The following is a 17,334-nucleotide window of genomic DNA, read 5'->3' as shown; positions in this document are numbered from 1 at the left end:
GTAAAACAAAGTGACTAGCCCACCCGGTGAGGCTCAGTGTGCCCCGGCCAGCGGGGTCTTCTAACGGGGGTACCGAGGCGGCGCACCTAAGAGAATGAGAGACAGACAAGGGACGCAGAAGAATGGAGGCAGGACAAAAGGGATTCTGATCAAGCCTCGAAATTTTATTTTTTACAGCGCTCCTTATATGTGGTTTCCAGAGGGGTGGATGCCTAGGAGGGGTGGGGGCTGACCTAGATAATCGTAAAGGGTGCTGACTATAGATAAAGGGTGTGGCGGTTGAAGGGCGGCTACAGAAGGAATGCTTTGTCCTCAGGCAAGAGGAAGTGGGCCTCGTTTCAGTAACTCACTGAAGGTCAGAGTTAATCCTTTGACCAACTCTTGGCTCCTGACATCAGTGGATGAGCATCGTTCTATGAACCAGTGGGGTCATGGTTCAGTTCTCAGTCAGGGCACCTGCACAGGTTTTGGGCTCAGTCATCAGCAGGGGGCATGCAGGAAGCAGCTGATCAGTGATTCTCAGTCATCCCTGATGTTTCCATCCCTCCCTCTCCCTAACTCTCTGAAATCAATGAAAACATATTTTTAAAAAAGTGACTAAATTAGAAATGACCAAATTTAGAAAATAAAGGAGGACCACAGACAGCAGGAGACGAGGCTGGGAGGGGGTCCCCAGGAGCCACCTCATGGTCACCAGGGGCTTTGTGTGAAATGCTGCAGGGTTCGATTTCTGCCTTCGGCGATGGAGAAACCTTGGGGAGTTTTTTGTTTGTTTTGATGAACTACAAGTTTATGAATGTGTAATAGGATTTTTGTTAGTGGTACTTACCTCCCCCTCCCCCAACCCTCCTCCCCCCACCACCCTGGGCAGCCAGCCAGGCCCCTGGACATCCCTGTGCATATCTGACTTGTAAAGAGAAAATATGGGAACTTGACATGATGTTGAAAGCATCTATTAATATGTTCAGCATAAAGTTGGAAGTGCAATTCTCCTCCTGATTTACAAGCTTTTCTAACCATGATTGAAACTAGCATTTTAAATTCCATTTTAATATATTTTCTACTTATATATCCAGCCTAGATGATGAATGATAATATTCCAAGTAAATATAAGTGTTACTTAAAATAGGAAACACTTTCATTGTCTGAACTTCTGATATACATAAAAACTAAAGACAGTTTGATACCAACTCCTTGGCTAAACCCTGTCATATCTATTGGCAAAAATCTGCTTGAGCAGAGCCCATGATTCTTGATTCTGAAGGCAAAAGGTTTTGGCTTAGAGACTTCATGGAAAATTTCAAAAGGCAAAAAGAATCTGTTGTTCCCCGGAATTGGCTTTCCCCAAGAGATCACTGGTGACCCAGATGGTTCTCAGCTACCCAGTTCCGTTCCTCTTCCTTCAGTCTTGAAGCCCCAAGCTTCCCTCCGCTCTGTCTTCCTTTCAGCCTGAAAAGCTCCCCCTGGCATTTCTTCAGAATGGGTCTGCTGGTGACACATTCTTTTCGTTTTCCTTCATCTAAGAATTCCGCTGTCGTTCCTGAAGGATATTTTCACAGGGATTCTAGGCTGTTCCTTTTCTGTCAGCATTTTAGAATTGTTGCTCCACTTTCTCCTTCCTTCCACGGTCTCTGATGAGACATGCCGTCATTTAAATACTCGTTCCTCTCATATGCAATGTGTTGTTTTTCTCCGGCTACTTTAACATTTTTCTTTATTTTTGATTTTCAGCAGTTTGATTATGATGTGGATGGGCCTGGTTTTCTTTGGTTTATCCTGTGTGGGTTTGCTGAGCTTCTTGATTGTATAAATGTATGTCCTTCACCAAACGTAGAACGTTTTCAGCCATTACGTCTTCAAATATGTTTTGTGTGCTAACCTTCCTCCTCTCTTTTTGGGAGGCCGGTGACACGGCACAAATGCTAGACCTTCTGATATTGTCCCACAGGTCCCTGAAGCTCTGGGTTTTTTGTTGTTGTTCTTGTTCAATCTGTTTTCTGTCACTTCTTCTGGTTGGATAATTTCTGTTAGTCTATCTTCAAATTCACTGACTTGCCTGTCTCCATTCTGCGAGTGATTTCTTTTTTTAATTTCAAATACAGTTTATATTAGTTTCTTGTAGTGTCTGTATCTTTGCTGAGAACTTCTGCCTTCTTTTCAGGTCATGGGTGCTTGCTTTTATCATGGCGCATAGTTACAAAAAGTATTTTAAAGGCTTTGGTAATAATCCCAACATTGGGGTTATTCTTGGTGTTAGTGCCTCTTGATTATCTCCCCCTGAATTGCTCACATTTCATCGGTTCTTTTTATATTGGGCGATTTTGTATTGTATTCTGAACATGTTGAGTATTATGCTGTGGGACTCGGGGTTCTGTTAAAAGCCCCTGGAAAATGTTGACTACAAGTTGTATCCCACCTCTGGGTGGTGGTTCAGAGACTTTGCTGTGTCCCACACGTGAACCGTTCAGGGCTTAGCCTGGGACTTGGGCAGCTGTTTCTACCACGTTCCATTCTCAAAGTCTTTGCTGTGCTGCTGTGGGTCTGTCCCACACACGTGCCGCTTGAGGGTGAGCCTAGGACTTACGTCAGTTCTGCACAAATAGGGGATCTTTTCCAGCTCTCAACTGTTCAGTGTCCCCCCCACCCCCCACCCCACTCTCTGGGCATCTGACCAGAAAGACGCGTTCTCATGGTTCTATAGAAAGGTAAGTTCTAGCGACAAGTTACAGCCCCCTGTGCGCTGTACCGTTCTGCACTGCTGGGGCCGCCCTCAACAAGAGAGAGAGAAAAGGTAGTGAGGACTCCCCTCGTGCTCTTTGGACCACCGGTCCTTTTCCCAGTTGCTCTGACAGAGAGAAGGGTTTTCCTCGGAGCTTACATGCAGGAGCCTCCCCTGCACCGTGCAGCTCTGTTTACGTGGAGTCGCCTGTGGTGGGGGCAGGGCGAGGAAAAAAAGAGAGACGGGGGTTCGAAACAGGAAACCGCCCCCCCCACTCTTGAGCTCACGGCAGCCCCTGTTTCTCGTCCTCTGGTTTTAAAGGCAGGGCTTTTCCTGGAGTTTTTGCCGCCACACTGTCTGTGTAGTTCTGCCTGGGGGCTATCCTCAGGTCAGAGGGCGAACATAGACTCACCCCCATTATGGATCTACTTCGAGGCTGGCTGCCCTCTGGGTCACTGCCGTAGCTCACCGTACAGAGCCCTCTTCTGCACCTAGGGATGCTGGCTGCAGGGAGAGCGGCTTCCGTGGGTTTATGCCAGTGATGGCGAACCTATGACACGCGTGTCAGCACTGACACGCGTAGCCATTTCTGATGACATGCGGCCGCATGCCGAGGATGAAACATTTGAGACTAGAGTCTTGGAGTTAGTTTTTTCCTCAAAGTGACACACTACCCAAGTTATGCTCAGTTTTTTGGCGAAGATTCACACCAAGCTCAAAAGATTGCCCATCACTGGCTTATGCCATCTTGGCCAGCATCGAGAGTCACCACCCCGCCCCCCCCCCCCCCCGCAGGTTTATCAGCCGGGAGATCTGCATTGCAGCAGCTGTGTGAGGCGGAAGCGAGGGCGGTAGGGAGGGTGTCACAGCCGTCCAGGGAGTGATGGCACAGGTCTAAGGGCAACGCAGTAGAAGCAGTGAGAAACAGATGGACTGAAAAAGTAAGTAAAACAAAACCGGTACCAGATTAGACGTGAAGCACGGAAGAGAGGCGAGGGCCGAGGATGCCTCCCACGTTCCTGGCCGAGGTTGAGTGTCATGACTGAAATAGGAAAAGCGGGAAGGTCATTTAGGGAGGGAGGAGAATGAGCTTCGTTGAATTTAAAGAAATACTGTTTCTTGTGTATCAAAACTTCCCAATACCAAGAGACCATGCTGAGTAAATGGGACACCTTCCTGGCACCAGCCTTCCCGAAAGGAAATGGTGAAGAGCCCTCTTGACAGAGGACCTCTGTGGCAGGCGGTGCCCCAGGACCTTTCTGCTCTGTTGGGTCACACCACGGGAGACGAGGTTTGATTCCATTTCTGTCACCAGGACATAAACGGCCCCTGACTTCTCTGGGGGAAGTTCAGCTAAGAAAACAGCCCAGGGCTGCTGCCTGGATCCTCCCCAGTTTTTACTAGCAAGGGCCTGAATTCGCTGCCCCTGAATCCCCACCCCCCCTTCTTCCCCTCTCTTTCCCCTCACCCCCCTTCTTCCCGCCCTCCTCCCCACTCCCCCTGCTCCGTGGCTAGGAGTCCTGAGTTACTCTTGTTTGAGAGGAAGACAGTCAATCAGCAGAGGCCAGCTGTGTCTATAATGACATATTGGCAACACTCAGCACCAGTTCTCGGAACAGAAGGTGAAGCTGGGGGGCGGGGGGGGGGGGGGGGGGGGAGGACGTGGAGTGTGCCCCTAGAGCAGGGGTGGGAACCTTTTTTCTGCCAAAGGCCATCTGGATATTTTTAACACCATTTGCCATACAAAATTAGCAACGTAAAAATTAGCCTGCTGTATTTGGTCAAACATTTAATTAACTCACCCCTAACTAATCCTTGCCAGGGCCAGACCAAATGATTTCATGAGTCGTATCGTGGCCTGGATGCCCCCCACCCCTGCCCTAGAGGCATCTCCCTAAAATGAGGAGCGTGTGCTCTTCCAAGTGTTGCCTAATGTTAATGGTAGCACACTCACACTCTCACAAATACCCAGCATGTGTACAATACTTTACATTTTCCAGAGTGCTTGTACAAGCTTTAGTTGATGGGAGCTTCATAATACTCCTATCAGCTATTTTAATGCAGTGATTAAAAGCCTGAACGCTGAGCCAGAGGGCCTGGCTTTAAGCCTGGCGCTGGCACTTCCTAGCCACATGAGCTTGGGCAAGTTAAAGAAGTAAAACCTGGATAACAACAGTATCCATCCCATCAGGTGCTTGGGGGTGGCAATGGACTAGTAAAACACTTAAACAGTGCCTGGCACAGAGAAGGGGTTCAGTACTGAAACATTATTTATTACTAGTTTTAGGCAGGTCTTATTATCCCCTTGCTGTGGTGAGATGAGAAGGCTCAGACCCAGAAGGTCAGTCGACGCCTGATGGTGCCTTTTCTGTCACAGCCGGTCTCCTGACGCCGGGTCCGTGTTTTCCCTGGAGCGGGAAGGAGATGGGACAGGGCCCAGTAGGATTGCTGTGTGCAGATGGTGAGGAGGAAGGGAGGGCCTGCTAAACTATCTTTAGAGAAAGAACCCTTATCAATAGCACCTCACACAGGTCGAGGTAAGTTTATCCCAGATGAGAAGTGGATAAATGCCAGTGATTTTTGCAAATCGGTAGCTCCCAAGAGACTAGTATGTTGTTTAAAAAAAAAAAAAACACCCAAAATACCTCTTCTCCCTCTCCCGTGAATTCTGCAGGAAGTTGGTAGGTTTTTTTGGAAGAGATCTCTCTGCCTGGCAAAGAAAGGGCTATTTAGTACAGCCAACTTTCTTTCCCTTGTTGCCTTCAGTTACTCAAATCCCTTTCAACTGCATTTCAAAATCCAAATGTCCATATTTTAAGGGCTTGGTAAAATTAAAAAATTCAAATACCATTCAAATATGCAACATTTGGGCCAGAAGTGACTGAATCGACTGCTTAGCATACTTGTATTAGCATATATGGCCGAGCTGTTGCTATATCATACTACGTCCCAGCAAACAGCTTTCTGAAATCACAGTGCCATAAAACACAGTGTAACGGTCCTCCCCAGAGAAGCCCCCATGGACCACTCCTAGGCCTTTTCATCTCATTCTGCTCTTCCTCATACCATGAAGCCTGGAGTGCACATCAGCCCTGAGGGCAGAGGGCTCGGCCCGGCTTTGATGCCTTTATAAACCAGAGCGCTGAAGGATACCCCTGAGCCCGACCGCAGGTGGCTGTTCCGCTGTGTCCGTTTCCTTGGCCCGTCCTTGCCCCTGAGCTCTCCTTACTTGGTGGCTGCCCCTTCAGCATGAGAATATGTCAAGGACGTCATAGCCCGACTTCGACTGAAAGAGCCTGAAAAAGGCGGGGAGCCACGTTCAGGAGAAACGCAGAGGAAGAGTTCTTGCTTGTCTTCACCACTCACCCCCACATGTGAGGGCAGACTTATGCGTACGGGTTTCTGCTCATTTGCAAATTTAAAAATTAGCATACCGTCCCTTAAAATACCAGCGACAGAGCCATAATGAGAATTTTTTAACGATACGAATTAAATTACGAATAAAGGTGCTTTGAGTTCCTTCCAGAAATGACACACAATAGTAGTGTCAAAGGAAGTCATATAAGGAAAAACATGAGGCTGTTATCTTTTCTTTCCACTGTTCAGTTTGGTAAAAGCCTTTTTTGAGACCATACTTCTCAAGGTGAGGTTGAAATGGGTTGCAGAACACTTGAATAAGCAGAAGGCCTTTCCTTTGGTTGGAGTGAGAGGAACGTCGCTGCTCAGTTTACCTCTTGGGACTTGGGTATAACCTGGTTGTCTCTTGGAAAGTATCATCCGGTGGCATTCAGAGTGACAAGCTAAGAGGTTAAAGAATCCTGGCCTGACTTCATGTCCACGTCAGGGTCTCGGTCATCTATCTGGAAAGCAGGAATGAGGACATTTGACTCGACCTAGCCCTGACCGTGGGACTGTGGGGAGTGGTGGTACAGGCAGTGCTTATTCCCCCACTGCTTTCCATTCGTGTCCTTGCTGTTCTCATCACAGGACCTGGCATCACAGAGCAGGATCGCAGCATCCCTCTGGGAGGTTTGCTGGAGGTACCTAGCAGGTTGTCTTGCAGGCAAATACCATAGCTGCCAGCCAGAACTGCTTTTTGGAAAACAGTGAGTTTTCTAGGAGACTATAAGGAAAGTTAAGCAATTAACACTAAGCAATATGCTCTCCCACCTGCATTTTTCTGGGCTGAGACTCTTTAGTTGAATAATGTAACATCCATATCTATAAATAGAAAAGCCTGAGTGACCGGCTGACCGGTAGCTGTGACACGCAATGACCACCAGGGGGCAGACACTCAACTCATGAGCTGCAGAGCTGCAGTGACTTGGCAGCAGTGGTTCTCGCATGACACACCCGGAACCAGAGAGGAGGGAGCCCAGTTCTGGGATTCATCACCGGAGAACCGCCCTCTTGCAATCCGGGACCCCTCGGGGGATGTCAGAGAGCCAGTTTCGGCCCGATCCCCGTAGGCCAGGCCGAGGGACCCCACTGGTGCACGAATCCGTGCACTGGGCCTCTAGTATACACATAGTTTTCCATTGCTGAAATTGTCTTTTGCATTGACTTTGTCTTACTGAAATAGCTTGAGGAATTCTGAGATTATAACCCATGATGAGAGGGTACAGCAGATGGGAATGTTTTTTAATCCTTACCCGAGGATATGTTTACTGATTTTAGAGAGGAAAGGGGAGAAAGAGAGAAAGAAACATAGATCATTTGCTTCCCAACCGGGAATCAAACCCGCAAGAAGCTTTTTGGTGTACAGGATGATGCTCCAACCAATTGAGACACCTGGTCAGGGCCAGATAATATTTAATTACCCTTCAGCCCCTGGGATAGGATGTTGATAGGACAATAGGATGTCACCCAGAACTTGGACATTTCAAGAACATTATGAACCTGACTTAGGATTGAAGTATATCTCATGGTCCAACTCCAAGATGGGCAGATTGTGTAGAAATAAATATTCCCCTTTGTCATTGTGATTGTTGTATCCTCTGATGCTGAGGTTGAAGAAATAATACAGAAAGTCATCAGTATCTTTTAATTCTGCTGGTCAAAACTATTTCAATTTTTTCCCTTTCTTTTTTTTTTAAATATGTGTTTATTGATTTCAGAGAGGAAGGGAGAAGGAGAGATAGAAACATCAATGATGAGAGAGAATCATTGATCAGTTGCCTCCTGCATGCTCCATGTTGGGGATTGAGCCCAAAACCTGGGCATGTGCCCTGACCAGGAATCGAACCATGACCTACTGGTTCATAGGTTGACATTCAACCAATGAGCCATGCCGGTCAGGCTTTTCCCTTCTTTTAAAATGAAGATTTACTCTGACATAGAAATTGTGACCATTCTGTACCAAGTTTCCAACTGAAGCTACACCACACACACACACACACACACACACACACACACACACACTTGAGCTGGAACCTTTTTAATGATAAAGAAATAGGCTTTAATCCCAAAAGATTTATGTCCTTTTTCCATCTGGCTACCTCAGGCTAAGAGAAAAGTAAAAGAATCAAAAGCCATGGAGTTTAATTTCTCTTGCCTCAAAGAAATAGTAGACACTTCAAATAAATGAAGTCAAGCTTGAAACCACTAAGACCTTTACTTTATCCCTTCAATTAAATATATTGGCTATTTGTGTAACTCTGTTTTATATGTGTAGCAATTAAGGTGGCAAATTACATGGCTCTAGTAAATGGAGTCAGTGGGGGTGCAATGGAAAGCACAAGGAACTGAATTCTGGTGTTGGTCTCGTGTGCATATCATCTATATATATATATAAAAGCCTAAGCGACCATCGCAACCAAACTAATGACTGAACAGGCTGCGTGGGGCGACCAGGCCGGCAGGGGAGTTAGTGAGGGGCGACCAAACGACTGAGCAGCATGGGGCGACCAGGCCTGCAAGGGGGGCAGTTGGGGGCGACCAGGCCAGCAGGGGGGGCAGTTAGGGGTGATCAGGCAGGCAGGCAGGTGAACAGTTAGGAACCAGTGTTCTTGGATTGTGAGAGGGATGACCGACTGCCGGTTTAGGCCCGATCCCCAGGATTGGGGCAAAACCAATAGTTGGACATTCCCCGAGGAGTCCCGGATTGGAGAGGGTGCAGGCTGGGCTGAGAGGAACCCCACACACACACACACGAATTTCATGCACCGGGCCTCTAGTCCTTATAATAAAAGGCTAATATGCAAATATATCAAACAGTGGAACAGCTGAACAACCACATAACCAGTCACTATGATGTGCGCTGACCACCAGGGAGTGCGCACAGAACAGGGCAGGCTTTGGCAGCAGGCGGCAGAGTGCAGAACATGGCGGTCATTGGCCGCAGCGGGATGGTGGAGCGCCAGACCAAGGAAGGGCACTGGTCGCTGTCATTGGGGCGAGCCTCTGCTGGTTACTGAAAATTCTTTACTCCCGCATGCCACAGTCCCACCTGGCGCTCACACCCGCTGCTGACACCGGAGCTGCCACTCACACCCGCTGCTGGCGCCTGGTGCCAACCCCGATAACTCGGCACTGTCAGCGGGTGCGAGTGGCGGCTGCCAGCCCCAATCGCCTCTCAGGGCTTCTCCACCTCCCCCTGCTCCTGAGGGGCAATCGGGGCTGGCAGCTGCCTCTCACACCTGCTGCCGATGATGGCCCTGCTCGCACCCACTGCCAGAGCCGCAGCTCACACCCATTGCCGGCGCTGGCCGCACTCACACCTGCAGTCGGTGCTGGCCCCAATCACCCCTGAGGGCTTCTCCACCTCTCCCTGCTCCTGAGGAGCGATCAGGGCAGCAGCCACTGCTCACACCTGCTGCTGGCGCTGGCCCCAATTGCTCCATGCCTTCAGCGAGTGCGAGCAGGGCCGGTGCTGTCAGCACATGGGAGCGGCGGTGGTGGGAGCAAGCTTTCCGGCAGATAGGGGACTGGGGCCACGGCGGGAGGGGCCAGGCAGGGGCATGGGGGAGGGGCCAAGAACCGCCCCTGCGCCCACCGCAGCCTCGTAGCCCACAGTTGTACGAATTCGTGCCCTGGGCCCCTAGTGTATAATGATTGCCCACGAGAGCCCCTAAAGTCAGGGTGATTTGTGTTCAAAGCTGCCCCACCTACTGGTACATGTGTCAGACCTCACTTCACCTCACTGAGGCTTAGTTTCCTCACCTATTGTATGTGGATAAAATAGTGTTGACTACAAAATTGTTGGGAAGAATAAATGAGATAACCCATGTACAATGTCTCATATAGTGTCTAGCATATAGTAATTGCTCTATAAACGGTATCTGTGGTTAATATTCAACTCAACTTGGTGATCTTGGGCAAGTCCCATAATTCTTTGACTCTTGGCTTCACTATTTGTAAAACAAGAATATTTACCCTACCTGCTTCAGGATGGTATTGTTGTGAGGATCAAGTGAGATTAGATTATGTCTTTTAAAAAAACTTTTAAAAGTAAGTATTTAATAAACCAGTTGGGAAGTCAGAGCTGTACAGAGCATAACACTGTTGGAAAACATTAAGGGGCAATGTGTAATCAATTGTTGGCCTGTTAGGATTCATAAGTCCCGAGAAAGACAGCTGTGGACAGTCAGGGAAAGGAAGGAGTATTGATTGTGCCCTCATGTTGGGGGGCGGGGGCCGTCCATATAGAGTGAGCCTTGAAGAAAAGACAGGATGTGGTTGGCTAACCTTTGCCGTGGGTCTCCTCTGTGGTTCCAGGCCGAGCTCATTGGAAGCCTCACCCACAAGCTGGAGACTCTGCAGGAAGCCAAGAGGAGCCTGCTAATGGACATCAAGCTCAACAACGCCTTGGGAGAGGAGGTGGAGGCTTTGATCAGTGAGCTCTGCAAGCCCAACGAGTTTGACAAGTACAAGATGTTCATCGGGGACTTGGACAAGGTGGTCAGCCTGCTGCTCTCCCTCTCAGGGCGCCTGGCCCGCGTGGAGAACGCCCTCGGCGGTCTTGGTGAAGATGCCAGTAAAGAAGAAAGGGTAGGTGGCCTGGCGATTCCGTTCAACAAGTTTTCCCTCTGAGCCCATGTACACAGAGAAGCACAGTAAGACACGATCCCTTCTCTCAAGAAGATGACAATCTAGTAGGGGCGGGGAGAAAGTCCAAAGTATAGGTAACCAGGCAACGGAGGAGGCACGTTCCATGCCAAGATGTAAAGCTGATACTGCAGGCTCAGGGACGTGTTTTCACTTAGGAACGTGAAAACACAGGTGCCAGTTTCTTTCCTTCCTTCCTAATGGGGGTTGACCTTAGAGAAAGAGAGAGGGACAACAGAACTCGGGGGGATGCGGAGAGGGCACAGGAACATGAGCTTAAGCCCCAGGGAATCTGCAGTTCACCTGGAGGCTACAAGCCCTCGGTGAGGATGCACCCACGTGTCTCCACCACACCCCTTCATCTACTCATCTGTGCAGCACATGTCTGCTGGGTGTCCAGCGTGTGCCACTGCCTGCTCTGGGCACTTGGGGTAATCTTGGAACAAAACAGATCCCTGCTCTCAGGGAACTAACTTACCAAGGGAAGTCAGACAATAAACATAGCTATAACGTGTATACACACACACACACACACACGCACACGGTGGTACGTGCTCCAGCCATCAGGATGCTCCCTTGCTCTCTGGCTCCTCCTCCTATCTACAGCTCTCTCTGTCTTTTAATGCTATCAGGGATTTCCTAATTATTTCTCCTAATATGTGTGTGTGTTTATTTATATTTTATTAAAAGGAAAGATGTCTTTTTTCCAAATAGATTTTAAAGAGATTAGAAAAAGTCCAGATGGTAAGCATTTGGGAATGTGACTGCGTATCCAGAAACTTTCTGCAGCTCCACTCGCAGTGGGTGCCCTCCTCCTGGAAGAGTGCTGAGCCCGAACTGCCTCTGCTGGGAATTGTCTAATAGGATCTGCCTCAGAAGGCTTTCCTTTCCTCCCTCCTCCCTCGCAGCAAACAGCTGAGAACCTGTCCTGTGTCAGGTGCTGTGTGTGCTAGGCATGAACACTGGCGACAACACAGGCCCCCCCCCCCCCTTGCAGGAACCGCCATGGAGTGAGGAAAACCAGTATGGAAGCAGCAAATGGATCCAATATGCTGCAGCACAGCGATCAAGTCAGAGCCCAGAACACCTCAGCAGGTGGGGTGAGGCGGGGAAAGACTTCACACAAATGATGCTTAATAGTCTAGAAGAATTCCATATTTGTAGGTAAAGTGTGTTTATCCAAAGAAATCCAAAACACAATTCAAAAGAAATATGCACCTCTATCTTCATTGCAGCATTATTTACAATCGCCAAGATATAGAAACAACCTAAGAGTCCATCAAAAGACAATTGAATAAAGTAGATGTGCTACATATATACAATAGATGTTACTGTATTCTAACATACAATAGCCATTAGAAGGAATAAAAACTTGCCATCTGTGACAATATGGATGGACCTAGAGGGTATTATGCCAAGAGAAATAAGTCAGAGAAAGACAAATACCACATGATTTTACTTAATATGTGGAATCTAATAAAATAAGTAAATAATAAAAAAGAGGCATCATTGAAGGTATGGGAAGGATTAATGGCAGCCAAGAAGAGATAGTGAAGCTCCCTGACCCCTAGAGCCAGCATCAGAGGGGAAGCCATTACTACCTCTAGACCTGGAGGAGCAACAGGAAGGGGGTCCTCATCAGAACTATAGCTGTGGCTGTCCTACAGCACTGAGGCCTTGGGGAAAGAATGCAACCACCACCACCTGGCAAAGACTGAGCCAGGGATAAATACCCTCCCTCCCCCCGGGCTTTCTCCTCCCATCCTCCAGTCTCTCCCCATGACTCCTATCAGCCAAACCCAGAAGGCAAGGGAGCCCAGTTGATGCAGCCACAGAGCAGCGCTGAGGAGTGTGGGTCTGGAGGGGTAAGCAGTATCCAGTGCAGACAATAGTTACACGGACCTTCTGTGTCATGCTGTAGGCTTTGGACTCTTCAGCCTATTGGCCAGGAAGAGCTATAAACTAATTTTATGACTTACTCAGCCTGGGAGGGGTGAGAATGATGCTTACAGCTGGGAGCCTTATTGTAATAGTCTAGCAAGAAGGCTCCAGGCCATTAATTTGGGCAGTTGTAATGGGGTTAGAGAATGAGTTTGAATTAGCAGGTGTGTTACAAGACAGGGCGGGTAGAACGGAAGGTAATTGCCAGCTTCCCGTTGGACAAGTTGGGTGGGGGCTGCAGATTTCTGAGACAGGAATACTGGAGCCGATCTCAGTTAGGGGGAGAGAAGCCGTTCTACAATCGAATTCATCTCAACACTTAATGCACACATACACTCTCAAATACAAATAAGTGCTTGCTCACCTGCGAAATACTACGTCAATATCAGTCTTTGTTAAGAAACTAAAACTACCAATAGGAATGAGAAAAGGAGTAATATGTGGTTCACTGAGTGCCCAATTCAGGATAATAGTTAGCAAAGAGGGGAGGGAAGGGAAGATGGGGCCGGGGGTAAGTATGTGTAAGGCTTCAACTGAACCTAACTTTTAAATCTGGAGCAAATATGAAAAGTGTTCATGGTGAGATTTGGCACTGTTAATGTACACAGGTATTACATCATTCTCTATGAATTTCTGGTGTTTAAAATATTTCCTTTTTTCTAAGGTGAGGAAGAGGTTTTCACTTTTTAACTTATATTTCTACAGTATTTTGAAAGGTGTCTTCATTCAGAATCAGGAAGGAGTGTTTTAGGTATGTTTTCCTGATTAGGTGCAAGAAGCCTATGAAAATGGAGATATTTGTAAGATAAATCTTTAATTTTGCACTTCTCCCCCTAGTCATTATTATGTTCAGATAGGCTAGCTTGAGGAAAATTAGGACAAAGACACATAAGCCTACATAAGCTAATTTGTATTGAGGTATATATTTAAATAATCTTTCTTAATTTTCATTTTAATGTTTCTCAATCACTTTGGCCTGAAAAGTCTGAATGGTTAATTATAATTTTTTAAAATTTTAATGACATTCATTATATGTCACCATGATGAGTAAAAGCACATACACATTAAAATGTTTCATAACGTACATTATTAGCCCTAAAGATAACATGTTACCTAACCATTCAGTTTGTATAAGAAACTCTCAGAATATGAAATTGCCATTATTATTAAATAGAATTTCTGTCATGCTAGGTTCAGAGGAGTGAAAGAAACCTAGGACATGGAAACTGATTTCTTTAAAGGTGATAAATAGGATGTTCTCATTGTTGACTATGGATTGGGGCAGAGGATCTCAAACTTTAGCCACAAAAGAATCACCTAGAAGGCTTGTTGAACCACAGACTTCTAGGCCCCACCCCCAGTAGGTGAAATGGGGCCTGAAAATTTGCATTTCTAACGGATTCCCAGGTTAGCTGCTGCTGGTCCACACTTGGAAAACCACTACCAACAGAAATATTTGATGTTTGGCCTTTTCCTTTTCAATTTTTTTATTGTTGTAAACTACACATAAAACTTGCCATCTTAACCATTTTAAAAGTACCTAATTCAGTAACATTTAATACATTCATATTGTTGTGCATCCATTTCCAGAACTCTTTCATCTTGCAAAACACACTCTGTTCTCGTTAAACCATAATTCCCCGTTTCCGCACCTCCTAGTCCCTGGCAACCATCATTCTACTTTTTGTCTCCATGATTTTGACCCTCCTAAGAACCTCATGTAAGTGAAATTATTGTGTTTTTAAGTATACAAGCCTAAAGTCAAGTCAGTACCCCAGCCAATTTAAGGTAATCTCTGTCAAAGCTGCCACGTGGCTTCACAAGTTAGAGAACCATGGGTATCCAATCGAAGGGTACTAAGCTGATTTTCAAAAACATTAAATCTCCTTAATTTAGAGTGATCACTTAGAGAGGAACCTGCACACTTTGCAGTCCTGTGGAAGGGTGTCCCTGTGGGCAGTTCGGCTCTTTCCCTCCGTCCCTTGCCCTTAGCTCATCTGCTCGCTTTGCCCCGCAGAGCTCTCTCAGCGAGAAGAGGAAGGTCCTGGCGGGGCAGCACGAGGATGCGCGGGAGCTCAAGGAGAACCTGGACCGAAGGGAGCGCGTGGTGCTGGACATCCTGGCCAACTACCTCTCCGAGGAACAACTCCAGGATTACCAGCATTTTGTGAAAATGAAGTCAACACTCCTCATCGAGCAGCGAAAGCTGGACGACAAGATCAAACTGGGCCAGGAGCAGGTCAAGTGCCTGCTGGAGAGCCTCCCCGCGGATTTCATCCCCAAGGCGGGCACCCTGGCGCTGCCCCCGGACCTCACGAGTGAAATGACTCCTCTTGGGGGATGTGCTTCCGGTGGCGTCTTCCCACCGGTGACCTCTCCACTCTAACCTCTTCTAAAACACCCAGCCGGAAGATCACCCTTTCTTTCAACACTATTTAATCTGAAAAATGTTTCAGTACAAACCACTGTTTAAACTCTCTGGGTTTTGGGGGGTTTTCTGGATAAAAGGGAAAGATTCTATCCAGGAAAAAGCCTGTCTTTTCCTTCTCGCCCTTCATGATTGATCTGAGAGCTTGAATGCTGCTGGGAACTTAGCCCTTTCTATTATTACTTTGTCATAGAAAGGAAATTAATGAAACTGTGAGAACTGATTGGAGGGTGTTTGATGATTTAGTTTCCAACAGGCTTAGGCAACAGGGATCAGAGTGTGTCGCCCTCAGGAATGTGCCCACAGTGACCTGCCTTAGTGTGGGCCGTGCGTCCTGACGACAGGTACAAGGACTCATTAGCGAAGGGTCTGCAGCATAAAGCCTTAAAGAAACACACACACAGCAGAAAATTGTAAAGCCTTGAACATTGTTATTTATATTTTTAAAAAATGAAAAAGGATCATTATGTTTGTGTGCTAACCACTTATTTGATTCTGTTTTGTGGTGGACGTAGACAATTATGTTGTTGGAGCTTTGTATTTTGTGGAAACCTTAATGAAATGAAGAATTCCAAAGACCCATGGAGTGTGGAGACTTGTTTTTTTCTTAAACTCTTGACTTGTCTGCTTTACTTTTACAAATACGAGTACACCTCCCATGCTTGTGTTAAACCGAGTCCTGGGGAACCCCGTTCCCCCTGCGGCCCGTCCTCGCACTCCACTCCGGCAACAGGGCACACACCTCCAGGAAGGCAGCTTCCGGCAGTAAGGTCACCGCATCACTTCTAGGGCTGCCTGTCATCACTGGTGGGGAGATAAAACCATATTCTACTAACAAGGCCAGCAACTCACCAGCCTGTATGACAAGAGGGAGGTCAGCTACCAAGACAATTCAAAACTGAATTCATGCCGTCGTGTACAGGATTTGGGCTAACCACAGCCTATTTAGTGAGATAGGTTATCAGGTTGTTTTAATGGTGCCGTTTTTTAAAGTTTGGGGTTTTTTTCATGTCAAACCCACCAACCACCGTTAACAATTCCCTCAGCGTCTGAAGATTTGTTGTGCACTTTCATGCTTCCATAACTTCTTAGAGGATACTCAGGAGCCCAAGCTGAAACTAAGTCTATTAAAACTGGAACCATGGGAGGAGGCTCGGGCCAGAGGCCTGGCTGTGTTGACAGCCGCTGTAGATGGCAACAGCTTAACACTTGGCAGGTGATGCATCCTCGGCTGTGCTTTAGTTTTTTGTTGTTTCCACATGGGCTTGCACTGCGGCTGGTGGCTCCCTCTGCTCATTTGGGCTGCAAGTTCTATAGCAGCCAGTCCTAGAGAATTGGAGAGTAAGACTTTCCTTAGTATGTTTAATCACTGGATAAAATTTACCTGCTGGTTTAAAATTTCTAAACTGTAGTTTTGGTCCCCAATACAGATGTCTTTTGATGAACTTAGAGCCACTGGGCCACCCCGTGGAGCCATCGACCCACGCTGTTGCTCTGCTGTTTGGAGGTTACACTCGGACTCACCCAGTAAGACAGCACCTTGGTTTCCCAGGAACGTTTCGAAAGCTTCTCTTACACCCACAGCTCCCATTTCCCAGAGAATCGGTGGGACCAGTGACAGCATTCAGCAGCCACTCCGCACGGTCATTTTGAAGTAGAGAAAACAGTCCATCTACCTGATGTTTCATCAGACTTAGGCCAACACAGGAGCCGGAAGTCACCGCACTTGGTACATGGCCATGAATTGGTGATGCTGAGTGGCTCCTTGCGCCAGGCAGGCCAGGTTGAAGCCAGCCAGTCAGTCTTCCGCTCTTCTTAGTGTAATTGCCTGTAGGGACCCAGGGCTCCTAATTCCCAACACTCCTCAAAATTACTCTTCTTAAGGATTTGACTGGGAACATTTTGCAATCAATCTTTCCCCGTCACTTTTCTAATGTATACGTGTCAAACTTAGTGACCCCGTAGTAGAGGAACCGGTGATGCTGCTGGGCATGCCAGGAGCCCCCGAAAGCCTGTGACCCTCCTGGGATATCCTCTCTTCTTTCGCTCCACTGAAATGTTGTTCAGTTGTCACATGAAGTGAGTGAGGGACCAAGTACAACTCTGAAGTCGAATTCTTCGGTGGGTGTGATATTTATTGTCACAGGACTTGACCTCTGTGCTCTGATGAGAAGAAACCACTAACTTAATCTTCACTGTT

At 47.3% G+C, this 17,334-nt stretch overlaps 1 protein-coding gene across 1 annotated transcript in view; it reads left to right on the top strand.

Annotated features, from left to right (window-relative positions):
• The window catches only part of SHROOM3 (shroom family member 3), a 292,517-nt gene extending 276,803 nt beyond the window's left edge, over positions 1-15,714 (top strand). Inside the window, exons 13-14 of the mRNA XM_054728118.1 lie at positions 10,436-10,708; positions 14,724-15,714. Coding sequence (XP_054584093.1) covers positions 10,436-10,708; positions 14,724-15,092 — 642 coding nt within the window. The 3' untranslated portion in view covers positions 15,093-15,714. The remainder of the gene's footprint in view (positions 1-10,435; positions 10,709-14,723) is intronic.
• The last annotated feature ends 1,620 nt before the right edge of the window (positions 15,715-17,334 follow it).

This window comes from Eptesicus fuscus, chromosome 2, assembly GCF_027574615.1.
Source record: "Eptesicus fuscus isolate TK198812 chromosome 2, DD_ASM_mEF_20220401, whole genome shotgun sequence".
Taxonomy (NCBI): Eukaryota; Metazoa; Chordata; class Mammalia; order Chiroptera; family Vespertilionidae; genus Eptesicus; species Eptesicus fuscus.
Note: the sequence above shows the minus strand (reverse complement) of the source record. Positions and strands in the feature narration are given on the sequence as shown.